The following is a 19876-nucleotide window of genomic DNA, read 5'->3' as shown; positions in this document are numbered from 1 at the left end:
CCTTCCTCAAAATCAAATAAATCCGTCTCGCGACCTGATGACCACCTAGATATTGCACTCGTTCCTGCCCTTGTTCTTTTCTTGCGACAAACCCTGATGAGAACCCAACCTTGCCTGTTCCTGCCAAACCTGTCCCCAAGAATTTCCAACCCACGTTTCTTTCTCGGCGAGGGGCCGCCCGCCCAGGCCCAGAGGGGAGGCTGGGGTGGGTGGGTGGGTGTGGGTTGGTCAAGGGCCAAGCAGGGGTCTTTCAGGGCAGCCCGTCCACTAAATGTCGAGCCGTGGTGGACGGCAGCCCACCTTCCATGGTTCACACGGGAAACCATCAATCACATCACTGGCTCCCTTCCCCCCCAACCAATCAACCAGTCCATTTGTGCTCTCTGACCCCATTTGAAGAGGCCAATGAGCCAATCATCTCTCAAATGTCTGTTGATTGTTTGTGCTCTTTCCCTCTGTCGTTGCTCTGCAAAAAAGGCACCCTAGCAACGCGCGGTTAGTCGCGAACCAGGGTTGGCCTCCATGTGTGACCTCAGAGCGCAGTTCTAGTCATTCCCCCCCCTACAGTAGCCCAGGAGGTCACCGTCGGATCACAGACTCTAGTTGCTTATCGATAAGGCTAAGTGAAAAAAGGAACAAGGGGGGAAGAGCTGCACGTCATCCTCCATGTCTTTCCCTCATCAGCCCGATCATGAGTGGTGAAGTCTTGGCTCAAAAGGGTGAAGAAAACAGATGCGACAGTTGAGACGTGAATGCGGTAGAGGTAGGTAGGTACGTATCAAATGTTGGTGACGCTCACCGCAAGAATTGTTATCCAGGCTCTGTCGTCACTGCCACCCACAGGTCCAAGCTCCCTTCAGGTGGCCCAAGCTTCAACCTACCCAAGGGACAAACTCCGACCTCGAGTCCAGCATTGTGCTCCACTGATTTGCAGTGGTCCTGCAGAAGCAGCCCCAGTGTGCGTGAGCTCTTGCTTTTTGGGACTTCCATCGCATCTCCCGTCTTTCAGTCCTTGGGATTCCATCAGTTTGTGAGACGTTTGAGGGATCGAGTGCGCTACCATTTTTCATGTCGCCAAGATGAAAACTTAACGCACTTGATGGCTGTTTCCAACTATCATGTGAAATGCCCAAGTATTGAAAACCTAGTAGTGCGGTGGGATGCATCTAGCCGGCTGCAACACGGAATGTGCACACAGCTTCCCACGAGTTTGACAAAGCCTCCCGTCGACATTCAAGTGGCAACCAACTGAAGTCACAATCATCAAAGACCACACACAACGAACGAAGCCATGACATTCATTCTAAGAACACCACCACTCTTCAACGCCAAACCAAACCAAACCATGCTTTGTTTTTGCGTGAACCGTAAAATGCAATACACAATCCCATCTCATCATCCCCTCTCTAGACAACGAGCTTCGCATCTTGCCTACTCCCCCTCTCTCCAAAAATCGTGCTGCCAACTCTCACCTCCCCACTCCCCATGGCAATCGCCCCCTCAAAATCCTCACTCATGCCCATACTCAACTCCAGACTTCCCTTATCCAGCCCCAACTCCTTTTCCACCAGGTCCCTCTGCTCCCTCAGCACCACGAAATCCTCATTTTCGTTTTCGGGAGTCGTCGCCTTGCTCCTCGCAATGGCACCAATTGTCATCAGTCCCAGCAGGTTCAAGTGAGGACACTCCGTGACGATGGCCTTGCACAGATCGACAGTTTCTTGACCTGGAGAGCACCCGGATTTGGACTCCTCGCCCGAGGTGTTGACTTGCACGTGGACGTTCAACTTGGGAATGGAGGGGTCTGAGGAGATGACTTCGCCGCGGACGCGGTTGAGGGTCTGGGCCTTTTTGAGGGTGTCCAAGGAGGAGACGGCCCAAAGGTTGGGGATGCGGGCTAGGGATTTGCAGTGGGCTGTTCGTTCCGTTAGTTTGTAGTCACCTTCCTCGTAGTATCTTTGCAGCTGAAGGCCTAACTGAAAGGTGTGGGTATGAAAAAAAAAAAAAAAAAAAAAAAGACTTACTGGTCTGGAGACCACCAATGAAATGCCACTGGATGCTCCGCGGCAAGAGCTCCGCCTTCTGCTGCAGCTCCTGCGCATAGTTTTCGCCGAAATGAGCATGCTGGACTTGGGGAGCCTGGTGAAGCGCCAAAATGTCGTTGGCGGGCTTGAGCTTGGACACGGCCACGAGCCGGACAGGGCGACCTTTGGCGACGGCGAGGATGCGGTCTTGCACGCTTTGGAGCTGGGAAACGAGCGCGGAGGCGCGGGCGGGGTCGATCTTGAGAGGGGTTGAGCTCATGTTGAATTACTCGGTAGGTGTGAAGTTGTGAGGGGTGTGTCTTGTAATGTCGTGATGTTGGTGTGAGTGAGTGAGTGAGTGAGTGACGTCGTCGGGGATATTAGATTTGGAGATTTCAAAAATGAGGTTGTCACGGCCGGCCTGTGTCCCGCATCCATTGATTGGAGTCCAGAACCTCCGCTGGGGCTTAACTTCCTAGGTGGTCCTTTCCCGCTGCCCATCCCCTGCATGAATCCTGCAGACCCGCCCAGAGTTTGCGATGCGCCCCTGCAGAAATTGTTAGTGCGACACAGGGGCAGTTTGTGACTTTTACAATGGAGGCGCCATAGGTACCTCTACGGACGGGACGGATCGTTGACGGCTCGAGGACCAGAAAACGTGTCACTTTGTATTAGAATACGTTTGCCTAGACTAAGCAGTGTTTAGGATGTTTATAGTTTTTCTAGACATGCTTGAAGGTCCTTTGTCCGCTAGGCACCTCGATCTGTCCCGGCTTCGTCCCCCGAGTACCCGTTTAACACAAAAGCTATGAGCATGGAACTCCTCACCCCCGGGGTACGTTAGGGGGTGGAACATCTGCACCTCGACTTCAACGTCACCTCTTCCTTCCTCTTTCACCAAAGCCTCGACCTACCTGCAGATGATGGACCCCAAACACGGGCTCTAGATACCTGAAAAACTTGATGACCATTCACTGGTTCTCCTTTTCTTTTTCATCGACCATTCGCGTCGCTAACTTAGAAACCAATCACCTGACTACCTGTACTCTATTGACGCCGATAACAGACGGCTCGAAATTGCGACATCATCAGCATCTGCATCATGATTCCTCAACGTGAGTCAACCGGTTTTCTTCAACAACTCCTCACGCTTGATGTCTTATAGCTGCTGGTTGAGAAAGCAATCTCCATACCCGCTAAGCTTTCCATGCTGCCAATTCGCCAGCTCGATGTCGCGCGCTGCTTCCACGGCCAACTCCATGCCTCAATAGGTAGAGGTACCTTTCGTGCTATCGTCAGAGTGCAGAAAGAGATACTCACAAGGTGACTCACCTATCGCCAACTCTTTCCGACCAGTAGGATATGGTAGTCTCTCGCTATCTAGGCCTCGCCGAGTGGCGTATACCTTTTCCTCCCCGGGCTGTTCAGCAGTGTCCAGTGACCATCTTCATGGCCGTGATGAGATCATTTCATTCATCACTGAGGCCCCTTCCCGCCCGGACCCAGCCCCTGAAACGCTGCTCCTATCGATGAGATGTAATTAATAAGTGAAGTACCCATAGCCGGATACGGGGGCGAAAGAGAAGGGTAAACAGACAAGTGTCGAGCGAGAAAGAATATAAAAACTGGAGGGCCATCAACCCTAGGTAGACTCGTCAGGATCAAGCTGGAGCAGAAATGTTAGGGTTGACTTCGGTCAAGACAGTTGGTCCCACGCCAAACCCCTAATGACATAGAAACCCAGAAGCCCTCTTCTTCTCAAAGTTCATCTCCTTCCACTTCCCCGCGCTACATCTATGCCCATCCTGGAAGCTGAACCCCTCCTTCAATGTTTGAGCTTTCTCCCAGTGGAACTGAGCCATAACCCCTCGTCGAAACTTGTTCAGCGACAAGGGCACCATGTCTGATCAGGAGTCCGACACCTTTCATGAGCGCTTTCATCCTCTGCGTCTTCTCCAGTCCATGTTCCAGACGTGGAATGGGACGTGAACAGACGACACCGAGCTCACAAGGTTGACGTCGTAAGGCCTTGCGAGACATCGAGCACAGGTGGGGATTGAAGTGGTGATACCTGCACCCGCAGGTGCAAGCAACCATCGCCTCTACCGACTCTGCCAACCAAGGTTGCCAGCGAGTTGACTACCAAAATTATGCGCCAAACGCAGGTACTGATGGTCAACAGTGATATGACGACCCTACTTAAGCTTCCTAATGGTTCGATGTCCTAGCTAATGCCGAATATTCCCCCTATGAAAATCTATACGGTTCATCTCTCCCATGGGCTGCTTACTGTCCAGTCGGAAAACTTTCATCCCTACTTATAAGACAGAACGTCTTTTCCTCAAGACGCCACCGATTCCTTGGAACATATCAGATGCCCCAATACCTCGGACCCGGTTGTGAAATCCAAAAGGGCTGGAAGTACCTCGCAGCGTTGTCGTTCTCTTGTTGACGGTCTCTTTTGCGATAGAGTCTATTGAACTGCCCATATCGGGGTCTTTGTTCCTCCTCTTCTTCTTCGGGACCTCGGACTTCGAGGGGGCTTTGTTTTGCCTCTTGCACTTTACTGGGCCGCAGTATGCGTAAGATGGTAACCGCATTTTTTCGCCTCAAGTACTTTGCTAGGCATCACTTGGGGGTTGCCAGCAAGGTGGCTCTGGATGCGGCAAATTAGGCCGCGGTTGCTGGTTGCCGTACCACTGCCAATGTACAAGCGTGGGCGATTGTCCCCATTCTTCTTAAGAATAAGGGCATATACACCCCAAATATCTTGGGGGCAGGCGAAAGGAATGTCTTTAAAATAAGACAAAGGAGGCGGCGTTGGCTTGTCGTAGAGGGACTCGAACCCAGGGGCAAAATCCAGACCACACCAAAGCAACAAACTCGCCAATTGCTTTTCATCACCAAAGAGAGGCCGATAGTTGGGATGGATCTTTTTCAGATCCTGGACTATACTCCATCCAACAAACGCCAATTTCTCAAGGAAAGTGGACGGGGTCGCAGCCACTTGGTCGGCTACCCGTTGACTTTTGCCAGCCGTGGTCGGCTAGTTCTCGGACTCGAACCGGTCATTCATCGAATTCCTTCTTCCACCCAGGCTCAAACTCGGGCTCGACTGCAGCCTTAGCCTCAGTCTTGGCATTGGCTGCCGCCACATTCGCCTTGTGGCGTGGTAAAGAATTGTGGTGGCGTTGGTGCCAATCCGTTCGGAAGCGTGGGAAGGCCACCGAACAGACATCACAAAACAGGATGCGGGCTGTTTTGACGAGTTTGCGCTTAGCCAATTCCACAGGGTTCCACTTGGCATTGGACCTTGCTGTAAAGGCCTTAATGCTGGCCGGGTTTCGATCCGACCTCTTCCGCAGCTTCTCGAGTCCTTCTCGCCGCTTGTTTGCTTCTGAACGGTCGAAAATTTCGACCCGTTGCTTGACCGTTAAATGGGTCATAGACCCTCTTGCAAATTCGGTTCAACAATTGTGGGAACAAAGCCCCAACCAAGGCAACTCGTCGACTGGCCAAACCGAGTGGATTTTCAAATTATCGTAAGGCCGTTTTGGGTCTTCGATGGAGTGCATGGTCCAGAGGATGGCGATAGGATAGACTCGAGTCCAATGGTGACCAATCGAGCGAGGGCCCGATTTTCAGGGTGAGGAATGGGGAAGGAGGCCAGGACAGCAGTGTGCGTGAGATGGTAACCACCTTCGGTTGGTTCTCGGACTCGAACCGAGTCATCGCCACTTTCCTCTTATTGACGCGCCGTTCGACGGTATCGGCCTCTCGAGCCAACTTCCGAGTCCGGCGGTCGGCCTCCAAAGCAGCCAGTTGAGCGGTAGCGTGGGCTGTAACACCCGACGCATCATCCCGCTCGAACTTAGCCACACGCTTGGCGGTTTTGGCCTTGAGGGCAGCCTCGGAGACTTCATGGGTAGACTTCTTGGGAGCCATTGTGTTGGTGGTGTTGGTGGTGTTGGTAGTGGTTGGTGGTGATGGTGGTGATGGCGGCGCTGGTGCTGATGCTGCTGGTACTGGCGTTGAAGCTGGTGGTGATGCTGGTGCTGGTGCTGGTGATGGAGCTGAATGTTCGAATATCGGATGGAAGACTGTGATCGCGTCAGGATGCCGATAGTCAGTCACCGAAGGGAGAAATGCCCTGGGGCCAAGAACTTGAATATCCACCTCGAGGTACCTACCTTATGATCGTGAATACACACCTATTGTCCGTGAACATACACTGGTTGTCCATGAACACCAGATGAAAAGCCAAGAATAGGTAGGTAGGTAATTCAATATCAGGTCTACGGCTCCAGGTCGGTAAGTGAATGTGGAAAAAAATATTACGAGAGCTCAGATTTGCAAGATAAATTCTTTCCCTCCTGGTCGCTCGCAATTTTCAAATTTTCCTCTTGAACCTCAGACAACATCGCCTGATACGCGCTATCAAAACAAAAATCGTCTTCGCAACTGGTCTCGTTGCATTGCATCCAATCGCCTCCCATCTTCAAAATGTCGGCTCCAATCGAACAATCCATCTACTTGAGAGACACGAATCGGAACTTCGTCATAGACGTCACCGTTTCGGGCGCTCAAAGCTTTACGTTTACGCTGGTTACCGGACAGGGTTTGGTAAGTGTTTGCAACCTACCTCTACTTACCTTTACCTTACTACCTACACATCCCCCGCTATCTTCTTCACATTAGAAGGGGAGCCATATACTAATTAGATATCTACTACCTACGTGGTACCAGAATCAGCACCCGCCCGCCGAGCACAACTATCATCCTGTTGTCATCCAGAATGTCGACTTCCTCGACATCCACAACCATGGGCATAATTTCGTACAGGCACCGATCCGTAATCTGGAGGAGCTCCAGTACGAGCCAGTCGTTGTTCCGAACTTGAACATGGTAAGTGGTCACCCACCCATCATCCCCATCCATCCTCCAAGCAGATAAGAGCCAAGCATTAACGGAATCTACCAGCAGCTGGCTGTGCCCACCGTGCCGGCAGTCCCCGCCATTCCAGCTTTCCCAACTTGCCCGGTTTTCCCAACTTGCCCGGCTTTCCCAATTTTCCCAACTTGCCCGGCTTTCCCAAATTTCCCGGCTTTCCCAACTTGCCCGGCTTTCCCAGCTATTCCAGCCATTCCAGCCATTCCCGCTGTGCCCGCTGTGCCCGCTGTGCCCGCTCTCTACCTCCCAGAGCCAGACCTCGAAGAAGAACCCATCGTCGTCCGTCGGCCCCAACCCAAAAGGAAAATCCCGCGGGCCTCCAAAGCCGCCAGATCTCAAGCCTGGAAAGCGCTGATGAGAAAGTGGGAGATTTCCACCATCACGCGCATGGCCCTCCGCCGCCGCAACCATGGCTCTAGCTCGCGATTCCAGAAGCCGTCCTAGCTCCGTCGCCAGTCGCCCATGTCTACCGCTGCTACGCCCGCCGCTGCTACTGGAACGGCCCAGAACCCGATTGGCCCTACGGTCAAGGTGGAGGAGGAGGAGGAGTAAAGGAGGGGGATTGAGAATTTGGAGGAGAGGGTACCTCTACCTAGTTGGGATGAGCAAGTCCATTAGTTTGGGGACGGGAGTGAGCACAAGACTGGGGTGTGAGATGGAGTGGTTGAGGAAAGGAAGATTGGAGTTGCTTCGCTAGAATCAGTCAGGACCTGGGGAAGGAGTGTAGGAGGAACCCGACGGATACATTATGACGCCGATTGACAAGGACAGAGAATGGACGTCACGGTATCATTGAGAGCCTAGAAGTGTCCCTGGGTACTTCTACTGTATCTACAGGTAGTTGCGCCTGGGCTGGAGGGGTAGATGCCCTGGAGATCAGAATGGCGTGGCTAGAGGTACCTACCTCAGATGGCGACCCAGAGGAAGGAAAGAGCGGTTGACAGGGAACGGGGCAGGGCAGGCAGAAATCATGATAGCATACAGCTTTCAAGGCAGGAGTTTGAAAAAAGAAAAGTCGTAGACACCGACGTCTGGAGTACTTACCTTCCTCGCGGCACTCTTGTGTCCGTCATGCCGACAACTGAAATGAATGCGTCCGTCTCTCCTCGCTAACTTGGGATTTCGACTTGGTCGTAAGACTTTGATTATTCTCTCCCTTGATGTCCCAATTAGCCCAATCATATGACGGAAGTCTTCGTAGTTGAACTATGGTGGCTTGTCTTTGACCACAGCCTTTTCCTGGTTGACTTGAACCCCTAAACGAGCTCGCCGTTTGTCAACAGATTCTTCAGAGGGTGGCCGAAGCCAGAAATCAAGTTCTTGACGGCGGCACTATGGGTAGTTTCAAACTCGACGCGCTCCCTGGTAGCCTCCTACGGCTTACCATCGGGTTGTGTGAGCTGGGCAATTCTATCCTCCATTACAGAAGCCTCGAAAATGTACCGGCTCGCCTCGTCCCCCAGTGGATGCAACAGACCGCCTTTGGCTGGCATGCCGCCTTGGACGTTTGCTCTACCCTTGCGACTCCGACGGCTCTTTTCAGCAACAACAACATAAACAATCACAACTAAACCAACATGACGAGTGGTGTGTTCACTTCATTCGATATCTTGCCACAGCCTTCGCTGGACCGCCTACAGTTGAATCGGAGCGTACTCTGAGCAATCCCCTTCCTATTGTGCTTCTGTTGTTCTATTGTGCCTCTCGTCAGACATGGGATGGAAACTGTCAACAGATGAATGTGAATAAGGTTACTGTTCATCAAGAACCTGCAATTGAAAGGTGTGGCAGCTGGCAGGATCATTCAATGCTCGTCCTTCCCTAGGTAGCTATAAAATCTCTCCATCAAGACTTGGACCTGAAGTCGAACGTCGTCTCTTCTCGAAAATTAGAAACCACATTACTTCGAACTCACACACCAAAGTCATCACAACCTTTTCTCATTTTCTCCAACCATCTCCTCCACTCACAGAAAGTCAGCAAAATGGCATCCACCACGGCCATGACCAAGCCTTGGCTCGAGCATGACGCCATTCCCATCCCCGCGCTGCGCTACTCGCCGCCAACGGATGCAGATGGCAAGCCCATCTTTGCCCCCGTGGAGAGCAAGGTCAGTACCTACAAATTCATCCCTCTCCCCCATCCTTGCTTGGTCAAAGGGAAATACTAACCTCACCCCCCATTTCACAGAAGCCCCCCACGGCAGATTTTCTCCGTCCTCCCCGCGATGACGACGGCAACCTTGTCACCCTCCCACTGCTCGCCGCTCTTCGCGCCCGCAAGGCTGCTCGCGCCGCTGCCTCCGCTGCTTCTCCCAAGAAGACCAAGACCAAGACCATCGGCCCCATGAAGAACGACGCGCGCCCCGTTTTCTTCCCCGGCTGCATGCCCGGCTCCCAGCCCGGCCGCGTCCTCTGGCTGCAAGGCCTCGATTACTTTGCCGCCTCCCGCGCCGAACTCAAGGCGGGAAAGAAGGGCAGGGGCGGCAGCGGTCGTAGTCGCCCGCCGAAGCACGTTCGCGAGCAGAATGCACACAAAGAGGAGGTGCTAGCTGAGAAGCAGTGCAAGTTCATCGAGAAAAGTTGTCCGGGGGTGAAGTATGGGGAGGATAATGAGGGGAAGAGAAGGGAGAGGGAGGAAAAGGAGAGGATGGGGAGGGAGGCTATTGTCAAGAGAATCAAGGAGCAGATTGAGAAAGGGGTTCGGTATTGAAGACGGGGTGGTGGTGCGATGATGAGGATTGGTAATAACTACCTACCTACGAGCAACGGGATGCTATGTTGGCAACGATGAGAAATGAATTGGGAAAGGATGAACAGCGATATAACCAGGGACATTATCCCTTGATGAACATACGCATGCTCCTACCTCAGGTACATTAGGGGTTTTTTTTTTTTTCAGAAAAGACAATGTGAGGTTGATACCACCATCCAGTCGTAACTGTAGAGTGTGACGAACCGTTACAAGCACAAGAGTATATCGCTGGGATAGAACAACGGTAGTAGTAGCCAAAAGGTACTAATCAATTATAGAAGCTATTGCTTACTGAAAAGCCATAATAACGAAGGCCGGGAGGCCTTCTTATATACTGGCTTTTAGCCGGTCCCGCAGTCCCGTTATCTCGGGACTTCGGGTCCGACCCGTAGTCCCATTATCTCGGGGCCCCGGGTCCCTTCTAATTAGTCAATCTATCTAAGCTCGTTAGTTAGATCGTAACACAATACCCCTCTCTTATAACTTTATCCTTAATATTACAATATAACTTAATAATATATACTATTTATTTATATCCAGCGTTTAGGTACCAACGAACTACATTAGTAGCTACCTTAATACCTACTATACCCTTTATCTCCCTCCCTTCCTAACTCATCTCTCTTATTATTTCGTATTACCCTAAATCCGTAAGTGAATTTTTCTCTTTTCTTTTCTTTAACTATCCCCTTTTACCTATTATACCCGTATCGCACATTATTTCGAATTGTTCTACCCAAAAGAGGGTATCTACTAATACTTTGGCTCGCTATATTAAATAATTTAATAGAGTTTCTATAATACTATATTCTAATTATTATTAGTATAATCGGTCCTATATTGTAGATTGTTCGAAATTATCGTTATATAACGAGTACGTTCGTTGTAAAGTATTATACAACGTATCAGTTAATCCGGATTTACAATATAGGTTTATTATCTTTAATATTTATATTAAAGCGGGGGTTGATTTATTAATAGTAAATAAAAAAATAGAAGAGGCTAAGAGATTGGAGGACGAAGAAGAGTAATTAATATAAGAAATTGCGGTTCTCTAAAATCGTTTACTTCGTACTCGAAAGTAAAAACGCTATTCGCTTTATTGTTAGAAGGAGTATTTTAATTGTAAGATAGCGGATTTAGAGGAAGAGATATCTAAGGGTGCTTCCGCCGAATCTTCTTCTATTATCAGGCCAATTAAGGAACTTAATTAATTAAAGGAATTAAATATAATAAGTCCTAGGTCCTTAGAGTATCTAATAGCTTCGGCCGATTAGGGAATTATTAATAGAAATTCGCAATTTTATTTTTAAAATTAATAAAATTTTTAATTAATTCCTATATATTACTTTTATAACTATAACCTTACTATTTAATTAAATATTCGATTTCTCTTGTATTAATATTTAATTTTGAGTCTAGAATTACTTCTATTAGAAATTCGTCTCTATCGTTCTATATCTCTACCTATTTATTAATTCTAATATTCTTTAATACTAGTTCTAGTAGTAAAATATAGAATATAGGCTATTATTATATTCCCTTAGGGAGTTTAAATTTATAATTACTAGTACTAACTTTTTCTAAAACCTTAAATAACCCTAGTTTCTTATAGTCGAATTTATCGCTTAGCCGTTTAGTTTTAATATTTCGGCGAAGAAGGTAAACCTTATCTCCCTTCCTAAAAGTTAGTACCGACGACCTTATACGATCGTAGTATTAATTTATATAATCTTTAATAAATATTAATTCATTTTTAAGGGTCTAATATATTTCGGTTAAATATTCTATTTAAATATAGGCCCGGGGTACTACTAATTTTAAATCCTATCCTCGCTTAAAATTTATTTTATAACTATAATTTGCAAAGAAGGGTATAACCTTTATTATTTCCGTTTTCGAACTATTATAGGATATTTGTACTATAGGTAGTAGTTCGGCCTAATTATCTTACTTATAATTAATATATACTCTAAAGTATACTTTTAGGATTTAATTTATTTGTTCCGTCTATCCGTTTATCTTCGTATAGTATATAGTAGATATTTTATATTTAACTCCTAATTTATTTATAAATATTTATTAATATTTTAACGAGAAGAATTTATCTCAATCGGTAATTAACTCCTTTAACTATCTATAATTAGAAATAATATACCTTATAAATATATAGCCTAATTATTCCGTATCCGTATTTTCCCGGAATAGTAGAAAGTATAAGAATTTTATAAATCGATTAACGATAATTAGGATACTATTATATTTAATTCCAGTAGTTAGGTTATATAATAAAAGTAATTTTATAATAAAATTTATAGTTACCGATTGCTATAGCGCTTCCGATATTAGGAGTAGTTCGAATAATTCGTATAGTTTATATTGGTTAGCCTTAATTTTATAGTAGATTTTATATTCCTATAGTACTTCCGTAATAATATCCTTTATCCCTAAGAACCTAAATAATTATTATATTCTAGTAAGGGTACGGGTAATACCTACGTATCTTCCTTCTTCAGGTAATTCGTAAATATTATATATTAATTCTTTTTATAATAAAGGAAGTACCTAGAGTTTGCCCTTATATAATTAGGGTATTGTAAATATAATTAAATATACTTTAATTTCTTTATTGTTAATTTTATACTATATTTCGGTAATTCGTTAAATTTAATTATTTAAGTCTATTTTAGCTATATTAAAAATATTAGTTTTATTATTTATAGTTTATTCTTATAAGGGTTAGTATCGGAGTAACCCGTCTAGGTTAATTTAGAATAAGGTAAGGGAGGTAATAGGTCTTATTTTTATTTTAAGATCCTCCCTTCTACTTAATACGTCGGCTCTTACGTTTTCAAACCCTTTACGATAGTAGATATTAAAATTGAACTATAATAGGAATTCAGATTAACAGGTCTATTATTAATTTAATTCCTTTATAATTATAAAGTATATTAGGTTCTTATAATTTAAATAAACTTTAATTTTATACTTCGTACTATTAAATTATAATTTCTATTCTTTAAAAGCCTAAATTATAAATATAAATTCTTTATTATAGATTAGGTAATTAAATTTAGGCCCTCTAAACGCTTTAAAATAAAACGCAATAGGGTATAGCCTTCCTTAATCGTTGTATTAACCAAATTATCCTCCTATAGTCTAATTAGATATATTAATTTCGATTTCGAATTCTTTATTCGAATTTAGGAGTACGAAGATGGGGTTATTTAGAATTATTTACTTTAGGGTTTTAAATACTTTATTACACTCTTAAAACTATATAAATTCAATATCCTTCTTAATTAGATCATTAAGCGGCTTAGCTATACTTCTAAACCTCTTAATAAAGCGTCTATAGAAATTAACAAAGCCTAAGAACCTTCGGACCCTAATTACTAAAGTAAATACTAACTATTCAATAATATCCTTAACCTTTATAGGGTTTATATAAATTTAGCCTGGTAAAATATAGTAATTTAGGAAATTAATTTATTAGATATGAAATTCGCTCTTCTTAGGATTAACCGATAATCCGGCTTTTTCTAAAGTAATAAGAACCTTATACATATATTTTCAATATTGTTTTTCGTTTTTAGAAAATATAATAATATTATCAATATATACTATTACAAATTTACTTACAAATTATTTAAGTATAATATTAATTTATAATTAGAAAGAAGCGGGTATATTTATTAATCCTTAGGGTATAATACAGTATTTGTAATACCCTAAGGGTATTCTAAATATAATTTTCCACTCCTCTCCTTTCTTTATACGGATTTGGGAGAAGGTTAAAATTAAATTAAATTTTTAAGAAAATAGTAACCTTTCCCAGCCAATCTTATATCTCTTAAATTAACAGCAGAGGGTAACAATTCTTAATAGTATTATTATTAAAATACCGATAGTCAATAACGAAGCGTAGCTCTCTATCTTTCTTCGGTACAAAGAATATAAGAGAGCCGTAAGGGGATTAGAATTCTTAAATATATTCTAATTTTAGCCTCTCATTAATATATTCTTTAAACGCCTTTATTTATATAATATTTAATTAATAAATTTTCTAATATTTAAGTTTAACGCTTTCTTTTAAAGGTATTTCGTAGTCCTATAAATTATATACTAGTAAGGAATATTTTAATAAGCTTTAGAAGATTTTATACTTTTAGTATTATATAGGGATATCCTTAAATTTATTATTCTTACTAGGGGGTAATTTAGAAGGTAGTATCTCCTCCTTAATATTATTTATAGATATAACTATTCTCAATAATTCTAATAGTAATATAGTTTCGTATAATAAAGGATACTAACTCTTTCTATTAATAACTAAAACCTTTTAATCTAGAGTTTTAAGGATTTATTATTTCCCAATACGGCCGCTACTCCAATCAATATCTAAATTATACTTCTTTAATTATAGTCTTCCTAGTATAGCATTGTATTTTCCAATTAATATAATATCGAAGATAATTTCTTATTCGTCGCCATTAATTATAACTTTAAATAGTACTATCTCTTATAATATTTATCCTTACTCGTAACTAGGGGTCTTTCCTTTAAATATATATATTCAATAGGGTCTCTTTTTATAGACCTAAAGGATTTTTTAATCATTTATAATTATTAATATAATAAAGTTAATTAATAATCCTAAATTAATTATTGCCATCGCTATTCCTTTAAATAGCTATATTTAATCTATCTAGACTTTATAAATCGAATTATCATTTTAATTTACTTTAAGGACTTATAGTAGGCCAACTATTTACAATCCTCTCGCAAGGAGCTATTACTATTTCCCTATCTTCTATATCCTCTATAAATATAGTATTTCCTTAAGGGTTTAATACCAACAACCGTCTCGTTAGTACTAGAAGATACTACTACAATTTCCTCCTTTAAAGTAATTATATATAAATAGTAGTACTCCTTTTTTTTAAGGCCTATTTAGAATATTATTATTAAACTTTATTAATTATATAAACGGTATAATTAATTTAATAACAATCCTAGTATCGGGTATATAGGGATTCCATACATCCCCAAGGGTATTCTTCCTTTAATAAGAGTTTTATAAAACGTCCTCCCTTCTTCCTATTTTAGGTACGAGTATCCTATAAACTTATAGATTCTTTATAGTATACTCCTCTAATAGGGATAAGGACGCTATTTTCCTAAATATATTAAAGAAAGTAATTATATTCCATCTTGTAGGATAAATACCACGGGTAAACATTATATAAATATTAAATTTAAGCAATTTTCCCGTACGAGGGGTACCTAGAGTAGATTTGCGGATAGTCCCCGGCTTATAATTCCTAAGGTTAATTATAGATAGTATAAATATTAATATTAAAAGTAGTTATTCCGATGAATTAAAGGGTTTAGCGTAGGGGAAAGGTCTTAATAAATTTGTCCTCCCCTAGCAATCCTATATAATATTCGGTTTGGAATTACCGGTTATATTTCTCGTTTAAACTAAATTTATAAGTCTATTTAGTATCCTTTATAATCTTCTTCTTAAACCCTTAGAGGGAAGCTTAGATAAATACAATAAACTCTTTAAGTGTCACAGGGTTAGCCTGTGTGCCTTGTGCCTGGTGCCAGCGTACAGCAGCTTCTAAGACTGCCGTACGCTGTTATTACCGCCGGCAAGCCGGCTGTTGCCGGCAGCTAATTGGTAGGAACGCTGCCTGCCGCGGGTCTGCCAGACCATCGTCGGCCGCCTTTATAAGGCTAGCCTTCCGGGTACTCGGCTGTACACTTCTCTTCCTTTCTCCTTCGTACAATTACGTATAATTATAACTACTATTTACCCTTTACTCGTAATAGTTAATTACACTTTTTAATTATTGTGTTTATAGCGTAAAACCTTTTTTTTATTATATAATTAATCTTTAAAGTATTAGTATGCGCGTATAGGAATTGCTTTATTAACGAGTTACTGAGTTTAGTATATTAAAAGCCCCGATTAATAATTGTAGTTACGATTGTTACAATCCTAGTCTCGCTCCCTTTATTCAATGAATAAGGGCAGGCACTCTTTATCTAAGGGATAAGAGACCGCCTCGCGCAACTATCTTTTTTTTATATTTAATAATGAGAGTAGTGACTATATGTTCTTCTTACTTATTAGTAGCTTTAACAATTTTATTAACTTCGGCGCCCCTCTTCGGAGTATATTATTTAATTTGAATAATATTTACAAGGTATTTAATGAAATTATTAATACTATCGATATTATTATTTATTAGGTAGCGCTTATTGAACTTCTTCTTTTAATAATAATTAGCGACCTTTTCGCCGGTATTAATAACGATAAGGAGAAGAAGGTTATTCCCTATGCTTAATTCAATATAGCTAATAATATTATTTAGAACCCCGCCTTCTACTTAATTATCGTTCTATTCGGCCGCTTTTACTAAAACGATTTTACTTAGTATAAAAATATTATTATTAACTTTAAATATAATAAAGACGAGTTAAAAATTGCCTGTGCGGTAGCTATTAAGGCTTAAGACGATTTTAATTAGAAGAATTTCGACCTTTTTAATTTATTAATTAAGTTTAGCGCCTTCTAAAAGAAATTTAACGATTTTATTATAAATTATACTATGTTTAAATCCTATAGTGCTAATATTAAGTCCTTATACAATAACCTTATTAAAGTATTTAATACCGGTATTAGTAAGATATTGTCCTTGAGATAGATTATAGAGAATCCGCCGATTTTTATTAGTAAAGAGAATATTAGTATTGTTTGTAAGTATGAAATTTTTAAAGTATAGCGTTTCTATATTTAGTCCTAATAGAAATACGACCCCCTTCTATACGTTAATAAGGATATTAAAATTATTTATACCGCTATATTATTAAATCCTAAAATTTTATTTAGTATTTAAAATAATTTGGATATTATTTAGAATAGAGGAGATATAGATTCTTAGCGTTGGAAAATAGGTGCTAAATTTATAGAGTATTTAATTATTTATTTTTAGAATATTAATTTAAAGATAGATATTAGCCGTTGCTTTAAAGAATTCTTTATAAAGAATATATCTTTTATAGAATTTAAATTGGAGTTTACTAATTTAATAAACTTCTACAGCCTCGATAATTCTATAAAGGTTTATTACCTACGTAATAAAATTAATAAACGTTTCCGTAATGTTTTTATATATTACGACCTTCCCGAGGCTAACGATTTTAAGAAATAGTTTGTAATTTGCTATACTATCGCTAGTAATTTGGAAAATACCGATTATTATTATAAAATAAATATTTATATCTTTAGTAATAGTATTCCTACCGGTGGAGGCTCTAGTAGTATTAATATTAATATAGGTAGTTAATACGGGAAGCATCGTATGTATAATTAGATTCAATTGACTAGAGTATATTAAGTATAACTAGTAGTTATACCTATTACTATTAGAGGCTCTGGCACGCCCAGGCACGTACTCACGCACGTACTTAGCTGCCCGGTCGCATAGACCCGCCCAGTAAAATAGGCTAGCAATAAGATAAGGGAATTCCTATAAAGGGATTCCCGCGCAGGGCGGCCTTCGACCACGCCTTTCTTCCTCTAACATCTTCTTTCTTTACTTCTTAATACTACGTATTACACCTATTGTATCGTAGTATTTAGAAGCACCCAAGTTACCCTATTAAATAGTAATTATAATTGTACGAGCAATAACTAGACTATTTTCTTTGATTGCAATTCCGGCTTAATTACTAGAAATCGCAATTAATTTTAGTAAGTTCGTTAATATTTACGAATTCGCTTTCTAATTGCAAAATCTTGTATCACAACGATATCGACCTTACAATTATACTCACCTCTAAATAATAGAATTAATTATTCGTTGTAAGATAGTATCGCCTTCTATCCCCTTCCCGCGCTTCCTTACAACACACTATCGCACTCGCATTAGCCCAATTCGAATAAATATACTAAAGCTTTAGTACTACCCCAATCCGGGCGTTATTCACTTAATACTCAATACGAAGGGTAACCCTAGCGACTACGCTTATTATAAAGATAGTTCTTGTTGCTTCTCCTCCCCTATATTCAATAGTCGCTTATTGTAAGATAGTACTAACGAAGATAGATCCCTGTTTATCTCCTCTACTATTACCCCAATCTTTTTATTTAAAATACTATAATTGCGAATAAATAAATTTATATTAACACCTTCTTTAGCCTACTATCTATTATAGTAGGTAAAGATCCCCCCCACTAATAGACCACTATACGCCGCTCTCTACGCAAACCGTCTACTGATGTGGGGTAGTTCGTTTGTTCTTTTTTCATTTTCCTTATATATTCTTCTTTTCTTTGCTTTAGACTTTTACTTTTATATAATGAGTAGAGATATCAAGGCCTTGGTTTGTCATACATTAAGGAGTAGATCTATTGTACTGGTCGGTTAGGACCCTAGGAATATATTAAGTAAGGAAGAGGATATAAAGAGGAAATTCCGAATTAAAAATAAGCGGAAGGATAGGTATTCCTAATTAAACAATATTTTTTCCTCGTAGATAGACTAAGAAGTTCCGCTCCCAAACTATAAAATTACTGCTAAACGCTCTCGTAATAGTAAGCCCAATAACCCTCTTATAAAAGAAATTAATTTTTAAAATCGCCCGTTAATTTAAAATTAATAAAAAGGGTTTTATCCTTCTCGTTAATTTTTAACAATAGTTAATAAGTTATAACTTTATTACTCTATTTTAATTCCTAAGGATAAAGGCTATAATTAATTTTAAATCTATTCTCCGCTATATTTAAATATAGTAGGGTACTTTTCGTATTAGTATAGTTTTTATTTTATTTTAAATAGTAATAAGGACGAGATTAAATTTCAAATTCCTAATTAAATTAATTAATACGAACTTACGAAACTCCTAAAAAGGATTTCCTAACGATACAAAGGTTATCTTCGAAAACCTCAAAATACTAATTTAAATATTAGGAATTGAATAGCGAAGGGTTAGTCAATTCTTCTAATAGAGGAGCCTCTTACTTAATTTAATAAAAATTTTAATTCCGGACGTATCCGGATTTCCGCTTTATTAACTAATTTATAATTTATTAGTAATAGATTATAAATACTTTAAATTGCTATATTTATAAAATTAAAATAGAAACCCCTTACTTTATAATTTTAAAACCGATTATAATAAAGAAAGAAGATAAAATTAAATTAGAAAGACCTTAAGTAGTACCTAAGAAGAAAGATTAAATAAAGAACGATAATTAAAAAGAGGGTTAGTATAAATCTACTTCTTACTAAGTAATATTTGGTATTTGGATACTTATATATTATATATAAAATTAGCGCTTTAAATTACTGAAGTTATTATAGGACTAATAATTATATTATTCCATTCCCTATTTAGCGTTTTTAAAGTAATATAAATAATATTTTATAAGGCTAATAAAATAAGTAAAGAAGTAGTATTAGTAATTTTAATTCGTTAATTATATTGTTCGCTAAACCTTTAAATGCTAATACCTATATAAAACCCTAAAAATTAACTATTATAATTATTAAAGTACTTATATAGAGAAGAAAGAATTAAAAAGGAGTACTAAATTAGCTCTTTACTAAACGAAAAGAAAAAAAATATCGCTTTTTAATATTAACCCTATAAACTACCGAATTATTATTAAAATCCTTATAAATTTTAATTATTTACTATATTTAACGCTAATAGTACTACTACTAATAAAACTCCTTCAATTAATACTCCTATTCGTCCGGGTAAAGTATCTCTTAACGCTATTACCGCCCTCCTTACGAATAACGCTACTTCTACTCGAGAAATTCTCTTAAAGAAAAAATTTAATAGAAAAAATTTTTTTAAATATATTAAATTATTCGAGGAAGAAGTTAGTATTTATAAATTTAGAAATAATAAATTCAAAATTAATACTTAGTTTTAATAGTATAAGAAGGAGCCTAGGGACGTTAGTAAAGGTTTCCTTCGTAACCTCTAGGCTAAAAATACTATTACCTAAAAGGAATTTACTAAAAGATTCAAAATTATTTATAAAACAAAGGATCCCGAATAGATAGACAATATATTTATTACCCTAAAGAAATTTTATATTAAGTACGTCCCTTATTAAATAG

At 40.3% G+C, this 19876-nt stretch overlaps 4 protein-coding genes across 4 annotated transcripts; 2 read left to right on the top strand and 2 right to left on the bottom strand.

The window, feature by feature from the left end:
• Positions 1-1277: 1277 nt before the first annotated feature.
• NCU03579 (alanine racemase) lies at positions 1278-2454 on the bottom strand. Its single transcript, XM_950925.3, has 2 exons — positions 2025-2454; positions 1278-1915 (listed from the first exon to the last, which is right to left on the bottom strand). Exons 1-2 carry the CDS (start codon positions 2302-2304, stop codon positions 1407-1409), a joined length of 789 nt encoding a protein of 262 aa, XP_956018.1. The 5' UTR covers positions 2305-2454; the 3' UTR covers positions 1278-1406.
• Positions 2455-5092: 2638 nt separating this feature from the next.
• On the bottom strand, positions 5093-5969 carry NCU03580 (hypothetical protein; the record flags this gene model as incomplete). Its single annotated transcript, XM_950926.1, has 2 exons — positions 5093-5477; positions 5749-5969. The coding sequence occupies 2 exons, from the start codon at positions 5967-5969 to the stop codon at positions 5093-5095; spliced, it is 606 nt and encodes a 201-aa protein (XP_956019.1).
• A 558-nt stretch (positions 5970-6527) lies between these two features.
• NCU03581 (hypothetical protein) lies at positions 6528-7526 on the top strand (the record flags this gene model as incomplete). Its single annotated transcript, XM_950927.1, has 3 exons — positions 6528-6647; positions 6771-6929; positions 7419-7526. The coding sequence occupies 3 exons, from the start codon at positions 6528-6530 to the stop codon at positions 7524-7526; spliced, it is 387 nt and encodes a 128-aa protein (XP_956020.1).
• Positions 7527-8958: 1432 nt separating this feature from the next.
• Positions 8959-9686, top strand: NCU03582 (hypothetical protein; the record flags this gene model as incomplete). The annotated part of the gene is made up of 2 exons (XM_950928.1): positions 8959-9084; positions 9165-9686. The coding sequence occupies 2 exons, from the start codon at positions 8959-8961 to the stop codon at positions 9684-9686; spliced, it is 648 nt and encodes a 215-aa protein (XP_956021.1).
• Between the last annotated feature and the right edge of the window lie 10190 nt (positions 9687-19876).

Source organism: Neurospora crassa, linkage group II, assembly GCF_000182925.2.
Source record: "Neurospora crassa OR74A linkage group II, whole genome shotgun sequence".
Taxonomy (NCBI): domain Eukaryota; kingdom Fungi; phylum Ascomycota; class Sordariomycetes; order Sordariales; family Sordariaceae; genus Neurospora; species Neurospora crassa.
The sequence above is the reverse complement of the archived record's forward strand: the minus strand, read 5'-3'. Positions and strand labels throughout refer to the sequence as shown.